Source organism: Saccoglossus kowalevskii, chromosome 5 (assembly GCF_978046115.1).
Source record: "Saccoglossus kowalevskii chromosome 5, keSacKowa6.1, whole genome shotgun sequence".
Lineage (NCBI taxonomy): Eukaryota > Metazoa > Hemichordata > Enteropneusta > Harrimaniidae > Saccoglossus > Saccoglossus kowalevskii.
In genome coordinates this window covers 6,679,125-6,691,473 of record NC_140645.1, presented here as the reverse complement: position 1 = coordinate 6,691,473, position 12,349 = coordinate 6,679,125, and the positions used below count along the sequence as shown (strand labels likewise).

The 12,349-nt window shown below is 34.5% G+C and overlaps 1 protein-coding gene across 1 annotated transcript in view; it reads left to right on the top strand.

The window, feature by feature from the left end:
• The window catches only part of LOC102801353 (unhealthy ribosome biogenesis protein 2 homolog), a 78,667-nt gene that overhangs the window by 46,490 nt on the left and 19,828 nt on the right, over window positions 1-12,349 (top strand). The window contains exon 10 of the mRNA XM_085499489.1: window positions 8,918-9,009. Within this exon, the coding sequence (XP_085355615.1) occupies window positions 8,918-9,009 (92 nt within the window). The remainder of the gene's footprint in view (window positions 1-8,917; window positions 9,010-12,349) is intronic.

Below are 12,349 nucleotides of genomic sequence, written 5' to 3'. Positions count from 1 at the left end.
ACATTGAGTTCAAAAATATCCTTATTCATAAATTTTACAAACATGCCCACTTTTGCAATACCATTTTGTTTGTTTATCATTCACATTTAGTAACTCAAATTTTAATTAAAGTTAAATGAACTTTGAGTTATGAGAACCTATATTTTTGTTGTTGAGACATACTCGATTTTGATGTGCTTGTTTGTTTCAAATTTTGGCTTTCATCATTTTTGTAACTCAGTGTTTTCATAACTTGATGTTTGTAACTTTAACAATTCATCATCTATATCACCAGGATAGGTGTCTATTTAGAGAGATATGACTGAATACATCTATATCACCAGGATAGGTGTCTATTTAGAGAGATATGACTGCATACATCTATATCACCAGGATAGGTGTCTATTTAGAGAGATATGACTGCATACATCTATATCACCAGGATAGGTGTCTATTTAGAGAGATATGACTGAATACATCTATATCACCAGGATATGTGTCTATTTAGAGAGATATGACTGAATACATCTATATCACCAGGATAGGTGTCTATTTAGAGAGATATGACTGAATACATCTATATCACCAGGATAGGTGTCTATTTAGAGAGATATGACTGCATACAACTATATCACCAGGATAGGTGTCTATTTAGAGAGATATGACTGAATACATCTATATCACCAGGATAGGTGTCTTTTTAGAGAGATATGACTGCATACATCTATATCACCAGGATAGGTGTCTATTTAGAGAGATATGACTGAATACATCTATATCACCAGGATAGGTGTCTATTTAGAGAGATATGACTGAATATAACTATATCACCAGGATAGGTGTCTATTTAGAGAGATATGACTGCATACATCTATATCACCAGGATAGGTGTCTATTTAGAAAGATATGACTGAATACATCTATATCACCAGGATAGGTGTCTATTTAGAGAGATATGACTGAATACATCTATATCACCAGGATAGGTGTCTTTTTAGAGAGATATGACTGCATACATCTATATCACCAGGATAGGTGTCTATTTAGAGAGATATGACTGAATACATCTATATCACCAGGATAGGTGTCTATTTAGAGAGATATGACTGAATATAACTATATCACCAGGATAGGTGTCTATTTAGAGAGATATGACTGCATACATCTATATCACCAGGATAGGTGTCTATTTAGAAAGATATGACTGCATACATCTATATCACCAGGATAGGTGTCTATTTAGAGAGATATGACTGAATACAACTATATCACCAGGATAGATGTCTATTTAGAAAGATATGACTGAATACATCTATATCACCAGGATAGGTGTCTATTTAGAGAGATATGACTGCATACATCTATATCACCAGGATAGGTGTCTATTTAGAGAGATATGACTGAATACATCTATATCACCAGGATAGGTGTCTTTTTAGAGAGATATGACTGAATACATCTATATCACCAGGATAGGTGTCTATTTAGAGAGATATGACTGCATACATCTATATCACCAGGATAGGTGTCTATTTAGAGAGATATGACTGAATACATCTATATCACCAGGATAGGTGTCTATTTAGAGAGATATGACTGAATACATCTATATCACCAGGATAGGTGTCTATTTAGAGAGATATGACTGAATACATCTATATCACCAGGATAGGTGTCTTTTTAGAGAGATATGACTGAATACATCTATATCACCCGGATAGGTGTCTATTTAGAGAGATATGACTGAATACATCTATATCACCAGGATAGGTGTCTATTTAGAGAGATATGACTGAATACATCTATATCACCAGGATAGGTGTCTATTTAGAGAGATATGACTGCATACATCTATATCACCAGGATAGGTGTCTATTTAGAGAGATATGACTGCATACATCTATATCACCAGGATAGGTGTCTATTTAGAGAGATATGACTGCATACATCTATATCACCAGGATAGGTGTCTATTTAGAGAGATATGACTGAATACATCTATATCACCAGGATAGGTGTCTTTTTAGAGAGATATGACTGAATACATCTATATCACCAGGTTAGGTGTCTATTTAGAGAGATATGACTGAATACATCTATATCACCAGGATAGGTGTCTATTTAGAGAGATATGACTGAATACATCTATATCACCAGGATAGGTGTCTATTTAGAGAGATATGACTGAATACATCTATATCACCAGGATAGGTGTCTATTTAGAGAGATATGACTGAATACATCTATATCGCCAGGATAGGTGTCTATTTAGAGAGATATGACTGAATACATCTATATCACCAGGATAGGTGTCTATTTAGAGAGATATGACTGAATACATCTATATCACCAGGATAGGTGTCTATTTAGAGAGATATGACTGCATACAACTATATCACCAGGATAGGTGTCTATTTAGAGAGATATGACTGCATACATCTATATCACCAGGATAGGTATCTATTTAGAGAGATATGACTGCATACATCTATATCACCAGGATAGGTGTCTATTTAGAGAGATATGACTGCATACATCTATATCACCAGGATAGGTGTCTATTTAGAGAGATATGACTGCATACATCTATATCACCAGGATAGGTGTCTATTTAGAGAGATATGACTGAATACATCTATATCACCAGGATAGGTGTCTATTTAGAGAGATATGACTGCATACATCTATATCACCAGGATAGGTATCTATTTAGAGAGATATGACTGAATACATCTATATCACCAGGATAGGTGTGTATTTAGAGAGATATGACTGAATACATCTATATCACCAGGATAGGTGTCTATTTAGAGAGATATGACTGCATACATCTATATCACCAGGATAGGTGTCTATTTAGAGAGATATGACTGAATACATCTATATCACCAGGATAGGTGTCTATTTAGAAAGATATGACTGCATACATCTATATCACCAGGATAGGTGTCTATTTAGAGAGATATGACTGAATACATCTATATCACCAGGATAGGTGTCTATTTAGAGAGATATGACTGCATACATCTATATCACCAGGATAGGTGTCTATTTAGAAAGATATGACTGCATACATCTATATCACCAGGATAGGTGTCTATTTAGAGAGATATGACTGAATACATCTATATCACCAGGATAGGTGTCTATTTAGAGAGATATGACTGAATACATCTATATCACCAGGATAGGTGTCTATTTAGAGAGATATGACTGCATACATCTATATCACCAGGATAGGTGTCTATTTAGAGAGATATGACTGAATACATCTCTATCACCAGGATAGGTGTCTTTTTAGAGAGATATGACTGAATACATCTATATCACCAGGATAGGTGTCTATTTAGAGAGATATGACTGAATACATCTATATCACCAGGATAGGTGTCTATTTAGAGAGATATGACTGAATACATCTATATCGCCAGGATAGGTGTCTATTTAGGGAGATATGACTGAATACATCTATATCACCAGGATAGGTGTCTTTTTAGAGAGATATGACTGAATACATCTATATCACCAGGATAGGTGTCTATTTAGAGAGATATGACTGAATACATCTATATCACCAGGATAGGTGTCTATTTAGAGAGATATGACTGAATACATCTATATCACCAGGATAGGTGTCTATTTAGAGAGATATGACTGCATACATCTATATCACCAGGATAGGTGTCTATTTAGAGAGATATGACTGAATACAACTATATCACCAGGATAGGTGTCTATTTAGAGAGATATGACTGCATACATCTATATCACCAGGATAGGTGTCTATTTAGAGAGATATGACTGAATACATCTATATCACCAGGATAGGTGTCTATTTAGAGAGATATGACTGAATACATCTATATCACCAGGATAGGTGTCTATTTAGAGAGATATGACTGCATACATCTATATCACCAGGATAGGTGTCTATTTAGAAAGATATGACTGCATACATCTATATCACCAGGATAGGTGTCTATTTAGAGAGATATGACTGAATACATCTATATCACCAGGATAGGTGTCTATTTAGAGAGATATGACTGAATACATCTATATCACCAGGATAGGTGTCTATTTAGAGAGATATGACTGCATACATCTATATCACCAGGATAGGTGTCTATTTAGAAAGATATGACTGCATACATCTATATCACCAGGATAGGTGTCTATTTAGAAAGATATGACTGCATACATCTATATCACCAGGATAGGTGTCTATTTAGAGAGATATGACTGCATACATCTATATCACCAGGATAGGTGTCTATTTAGAAAGATATGACTGCATACATCTATATCACCAGGATAGGTGTCTATTTAGAGAGATATGACTGAATACATCTATATCACCAGGATAGGTGTCTATTTAGAGAGATATGACTGAATACATCTATATCACCAGGATAGGTGTCTATTTAGAGAGATATGACTGCATACATCTATATCACCAGGATAGGTGTCTATTTAGAAAGATATGACTGCATACATCTATATCACCAGGATAGGTGTCTATTTAGAGAGATATGACTGAATACATCTATATCACCAGGATAGGTGTCTATTTAGAGAGATATGACTGAATACATCTATATCACCAGGATAGGTGTCTATTTAGAGAGATATGACTGCATACATCTATATCACCAGGATAGGTGTCTATTTAGAGAGATATGACTGAATACATCTATATCACCAGGATAGGTGTCTATTTAGAAAGATATGACTGCATACATCTATATCACCAGGATAGGTGTCTTTTTAGAGAGATATGACTGAATACATCTATATCACCAGGATAGGTGTCTATTTAGAAAGATATGACTGCATACATCTATATCACCAGGATAGGTGTCTATTTAGAGAGATATGACTGAATACATCTATATCACCAGTATAGGTGTCTATTTAGAAAGATATGACTGCATACATCTATATCACCAGGATAGGTGTCTATTTAGAAAGATATGACTGCATACATCTATATCACCAGGATAGGTGTCTATTTAGAGAGATATGACTGAATACATCTATATCACCAGGATAGGTGTCTATTTAGAAAGATATGACTGCATACATCTATATCACCAGGATAGGTGTCTATTTAGAGAGATATGACTGCATACATCTATATCACCAGGATAGGTGTCTATTTAGAGAGATATGACTGAATACATCTATATCACCAGGATAGGTGTCTATTTAGAGAGATATGACTGAATACATCTATATCACCAGGATAGGTGTCTATTTAGAGAGATATGACTGAATACATCTATATCACCAGGATAGGTGTCTATTTAGAGAGATATGACTGAATACATCTATATCGCCAGGATAGGTGTCTATTTAGAGAGATATGACTGAATACATCTATATCACCAGGATAGGTGTCTATTTAGAGAGATATGACTGCATACATCTATATCACCAGGATAGGTGTCTATTTAGAGAGATATGACTGAATACATCTATATCACCAGGATAGGTGTCTATTTAGAAAGATATGACTGAATACATCTATATCACCAGGATAGGTGTCTATTTAGAAAGATATGACTGCATACATCTATATCACCAGGATAGGTGTCTATTTAGAGAGATATGACTGAATACAACTATATCACCAGGATAGGTGTCTATTTAGAGAGATATGACTGCATACATCTATATCACCAGGATAGGTGCCTATTTAGAGAGATATGACTGAATACAACTATATCACCAGGATAGGTGTCTATTTAGAGAGATATGACTGCATACAACTATATCACCAGGATAGGTGTCTATTTAGAGAGATATGACTGCATACATCTATATCACCAGGATAGGTGTCTATTTAGAGAGATATGACTGAATACAACTATATCACCAGGATAGGTGTCTATTTAGAGATATATGACTGCATACAACTATATCACCAGGATAGGTGTCTATTTAGAGAGATATGACTGCATACATCTATATCACCAGGATAGGTGTCTATTTAGAGAGATATGACTGAATACATCTATATCACCAGGATAGGTGTCTATTTAGAGAGATATGACTGAATACAACTATATCACCAGGATAGATGTCTATTTAGAGAGATATGACTGAATACAACTATATCACCAGGATAGGTGTCTATTTAGAGAGATATGACTGAATACATCTATATCACCAGGATAGGTGTCTATTTAGAGAGATATGACTGCATGCAACTATATCACCAAGATAGGTGTCTATTTAGAGAGATATGACTGCATACATCTATATCACCAGGATAGGTGTCTATTTAGAGAGATATGACTGAATACATCTATATCACCAGGATAGGTGTCTATTTAGAGAGATATGACTGAATACATCTATATCACCAGGATAGGTGTCTATTTAGAGAGATATGACTGCATACATCTATATCACCAGGATAGGTGTCTATTTAGAGAGATATGACTGAATACATCTATATCACCAGGATAGGTGTCTATTTAGAGAGATATGACTGAATACATCTATATCACCAGGATAGGTGTCTATTTAGAGAGATATGACTGAATACATCTATATCACCAGGATAGGTGTCTATTTAGAGAGATATGACTGAATACATCTATATCACCAGGATAGGTGTCTATTTAGAGAGATATGACTGAATACATCTATATCACCAGGATAGGTGTCTATTTAGAAAGATATGACTGCATACATCTATATCACCAGGATAGGTGTCTATTTAGAGAGATATGACTGCATACATCTATATCACCAGGATAGGTGTCTATTTAGAGAGATATGACTGAATACATCTATATCACCAGGATAGGTGTCTATTTAGAGAGATATGACTGAATACATCTATATCACCAGGATAGGTGTCTATTTAGAGAGATATGACTGAATACATCTATATCACCAGGATAGGTGTCTATTTAGAGAGATATGACTGAATACATCTATATCGCCAGGATAGGTGTCTATTTAGAGAGATATGACTGCATACATCTATATCACCAGGATAGGTGCCTATTTAGAGAGATATGACTGAATACAACTATATCACCAGGATAGGTGTCTATTTAGAGAGATATGACTGCATACAACTATATCACCAGGATAGGTGTCTATTTAGAGAGATATGACTGCATACATCTATATCACCAGGATAGGTGTCTATTTAGAGAGATATGACTGAATACAACTATATCACCAGGATAGGTGTCTATTTAGAGAGATATGACTGCATACAACTATATCACCAGGATAGGTGTCTATTTAGAGAGATATGACTGCATACATCTATATCACCAGGATAGGTGTCTATTTAGAGAGATATGACTGAATACATCTATATCACCAGGATAGGTGTCTATTTAGAGAGATATGACTGAATACAACTATATCACCAGGATAGATGTCTATTTAGAGAGATATGACTGAATACAACTATATCACCAGGATAGGTGTCTATTTAGAGAGATATGACTGAATACATCTATATCACCAGGATAGGTGTCTATTTAGAGAGATATGACTGAATATAACTATATCACCAGGATAGGTGTCTATTTAGAGAGATATGACTGCATACATCTATATCACCAGGATAGGTGTCTATTTAGAGAGATATGACTGAATACATCTATATCACCAGGATAGGTGTCTATTTAGAGAGATATGACTGAATACATCTATATCACCAGGATAGGTGTCTATTTAGAGAGATATGACTGCATACATCTATATCACCAGGATAGGTGTCTATTTAGAGAGATATGACTGAATACATCTATATCACCAGGATAGGTGTCTATTTAGAGAGATATGACTGAATACATCTATATCACCAGGATAGGTGTCTATTTAGAGAGATATGACTGCATACATCTATATCACCAGGATAGGTGTCTATTTAGAGAGATATGACTGCATTACAACTATATCACCAGGATAGGTGTCTATTTAGAGAGATATGACTGCATACAACTATATCACCAGGATAGGTGTCTATTTAGAGAGATATGACTGCATACATCTATATCACCAGGATAGGTGTCTATTTAGAGAGATATGACTGCATACAACTATATCACCAGGATAGGTGTCTATTTAGAGAGATATGACTGCATACAACTATATCACCAGGATAGGTGTCTATTTAGAGAGATATGACTGCATACAACTATATCACCAGGATAGGTGTCTATTTAGAGAGATATGACTGAATACATCTATATCACCAGGATAGGTGTCTATTTAGAGAGATATGACTGCATACATCTATATCACCAGGATAGGTGTCTATTTAGAGAGATATGACTGAATACATCTATATCACCAGGATAGGTTTCTATTTAGAGAGATATGACTGAATACATCTATATCACCAGGATAGGTGTCTATTTAGAGAGATATGACTGCATACATCTATATCACCAGGATAGGTGTCTATTTAGAGAGATATGACTGCATACAACTATATCACCAGGATAGGTGTCTATTTAGAGAGATATGACTGCATACAACTATATCACCAGGATAGGTGTCTATTTAGAGAGATATGACTGCATACATCTATATCACCAGGATAGGTGTCTATTTAGAGAGATATGACTGAATACATCTATATCACCAGGATAGGTGTCTATTTAGAGAGATATGACTGAATACATCTATATCACCAGGATAGGTGTCTTTTTAGAGAGATATGACTGAATACATCTATATCACCAGGATAGGTGTCTATTTAGAGAGATATGACTGAATACATCTATATCACCAGGATAGGTGTCTATTTAGAGAGATATGACTGAATACAACTATAACCTACTTGTTATTCATTTGTGTAAAGTCATCAAGTGCAAGTATTTTTGTATACAGTAGGTTTTATATTTTTTAAATTATTCAAATCCGTTTGTAAGTTCCTCATATTTTATTCTGCTTTCAGTTCAATAAATTGATGAAGGCTCTACTCCAGGCAATTAGAGCTAGCATGGTTACCCCCGGCAACAGTCTACTCTCTCACAAGTTACAAGATAAGTAAGTATTACTCTGACTAACTTTTTTGTAAGACGATTTATGGTAACAAGAAACAACTTTAATTGCTGACAATTGAAAACTTTAACCTTGTTGATTACATTACAGTTTTTTCGCCATAAATTGTTGAATTTGGACCATATGACCAGGTGACAAAAGTTGACCTCAAGTAGATTTTAAAATGACACAGAAATGTGCAAGTGGAAATCCTTTAATTCTGTTATTGTTAATTGGTCTATGCTATTATAGCATACATTATGTGCTATGCGCAGTTCTTAAAAAATAGTTTATGGTTGTAACCTTTTGTAACCAGTACTTTATTGTCACAAACAAAGCCTTCTTTTTCACCACCAATTCACAAATTCAGAATGTCTTGTTTATATTCTGCACTTACCTTCAGAAAATTTGGACAAAATTAACCAAATTCTTTTGAGTAAAAACTGAAAATTCTCTCCAGTTCTGTGTGTTGGCTCCAAAATTATTATTTCTGGAAATATTGATTCAGAGTAAATGCAGAAATATTTGGACGAGAAAGTGTGTTGGTCAAATGGTTAACAATAACCAATCATGATACATAATTTACCAGCTTAACATAATTTTCATAATTGTGAGAATTTATCAACTTGGCTGTGAAAACATAACTAGCTTTTTTAGCAGAACTCTAAAAACTGGTTGCTATTAATTAATAAATATGTTAACATTGGTTGTGCGATTCCAATCTATATTCACATGTTCTGTCTCTATGACAACAGTACTTCATTACGCATACAATGCCATGACAATTTATCAACATATGTATGTTTTATTGACTCCCATGTGCGAAGCACAAAATGGGAGTCTTTGCAGTTAGTGTGTCTGTATGTGTATGTGTGTGTGTATGTGTGTATGTGTGTATGTGTGTATGTGTGTATGTGTGTACATGTATGTGTGTGTGTGTGTATGTGTGTCCGACTGTTCCACTGCTATCTCAAGAACCATACATCGGTTTTTGATGAAACTTGGTGCATAGATGCTCTGGGCCAATGCGCAGATTTGATTAGGTTTTGGTAAAAATCCATGCTCGTTAATTACCTAATTTGCATGATAATTAGCTAATTTTTAGCTGTTCTATGACTGTTCCACTGATATCTAAAGAACCACTCATTGGATTTTGATGAAACTTGGTAATAGATGCTCTGAACATATGCGCAGATTTGATTAATTTTTGGTAAAAATCCGTGCATATTAATTACCTAATTTGCATGATAATTAGCTATTTTTTAGTGGTTCCATGACTGTTCCACTGATATCTAAACAACCACTCATTGGATTTTGATGAAACTTGGTACATAGATGCTCTGAACTAATGCTAGGTTTTGATTAGTTTTTGGTAATAATCCGTGGATACTAATTACCTAATTTGCATAATGATTAGTCAATTTTCGTTTTTTTCCACTGATATCTCAAGTACTAATCATCACATTTCAATGAAACTTGGTACATAGATGTCATACGACACTGCACAGACCTGATAGTTTTTATGGTAATATCAGTACATATTAATTACCTAATTTGCATAATTAATTAATTTTCAGCATTTGATATAAGTAGTTAGCATTACATTTCAATGAAACTTGGTACTTACATACTCAAGGACTATGCAGAGATTGATTGTTTTCGATAAATATTTGTGCATATTAATTACCTAATTTGCATAATTAATTTTCAGCTTTTCTACTGATATCTAAAGTACTAATCATCACATTTCAATGAATCTAGAATTATGCAGACCCAATTAGTTTCCGGTAAATATTTGTGCATATTAATCACCTAATTTGCACAATTAACCAACTTTCACACTGATATCTCAGGTACTATACATCACATATCAATGAATGTACATGGATGCTGTAGGACAATAGACAGACCTGAATAATTGTGGGTTAAAATCTGTACATATTAATTACCTAATTTGCATAATTAACCAATTTTAAGCTTTCACACTGATATCTAAAGTACCGTAAAAACTCCAAAATTTCGACCGGTTTTGAATAATTTGGTGTTAGAAATGTGACGTGTTTTTAGAGTCAAAATTAAGGTGCATTTTCGGACGGTCGAATTTTTCAGAATAGAAATCAGCAAAAACAAATGGGGATGATAGACAGTGTGCTTCATTAGTTTTTAAAAAATGCAATGTCCGTCAATTGACGTAAACTTCCTCATGTTTCACGGTAAAAGCAAAGGTCGTGGCCGAGTTGTAACTCAAAATCTAAACAAAGTCATCAATCAGTGAGTATTATGACAAGCAAAACAAAACATCAAGACACGGAGAAGAGGTCAGCACAAAACTAATAGGTCAAAAGACAAAGCTGTCTCGCACTACCTAGGAAAACTTGCGAATGTTCGAAGTACAGGTACCCATTGGACAAAAGATACATGGAAGTTTAGCAAACGATCTCCCCGACCCAGTGCAATGTATCCGGTTAGAATCAAAGCTCACATGTCCCTTATTTGAGGGACCAAATTCTGCCGTAAATTCGCCCTTGGATTAAAAAATAAAATGGGATTTAAGAAAATAAAATGGGACTTTTAAGGTGTATTTTGGCATCATTTTTCGGACATTTCAATCAATCCTGCCGGCTAAAATAGAGTCTAAGTTTTACCGTAGTCATTGACGTCTGTCTATTCAAGAGTACACGTGTATGATTTTTATCGTGACTAGCGTGAGCGGGTAAGCTTCCTTTCGAGAATGAGCTGTTATCACTGTGAACAATGTTAAATTATTCTTCAGATGACCAGTTTATTTTTTAAAAACAACTAATTTTTTTATTTAAAAAAAATCATGCCGTTTTCGCATCAAAATCCAAGCCAAAATATCGTACTACAACATCAATCTCTTCCGCATTGCGTTCAATAACATTAACATATTTAAATAAGCTATGGTAATTTGAACACGTTGGCATCATCCAGCTTTTTGATTGGTTAATTAGCGATTTGACCTATTTGACCTAAGAGAACATGGCGGATATCCTACAGCATCAAACGTTTATACGAGACCGGAATCATTCGCTTACGATGAAACTAAGTTGACTTTTATTTGTATTTCATAACCATTCAACAAATTTATTTTGTGTACATTATTATAATCACTACTGAGTACAGTAATAATCAACAATTCAGAAACGCAGCATGCCGAGATTTTTGTGTTCGTTTTTATTTGAAACTTCGTTTATTTAGAATATATTTTCGTTACCAATAAAATAAAAATCTCTCAGTCAATCAGAAACCCGGATTCATGCCTTTGAGGTCCCGTTTGAACGCTCACGTCGTTTTTTTTTTCCGTTTGGAGGAAAACTAAAACTGG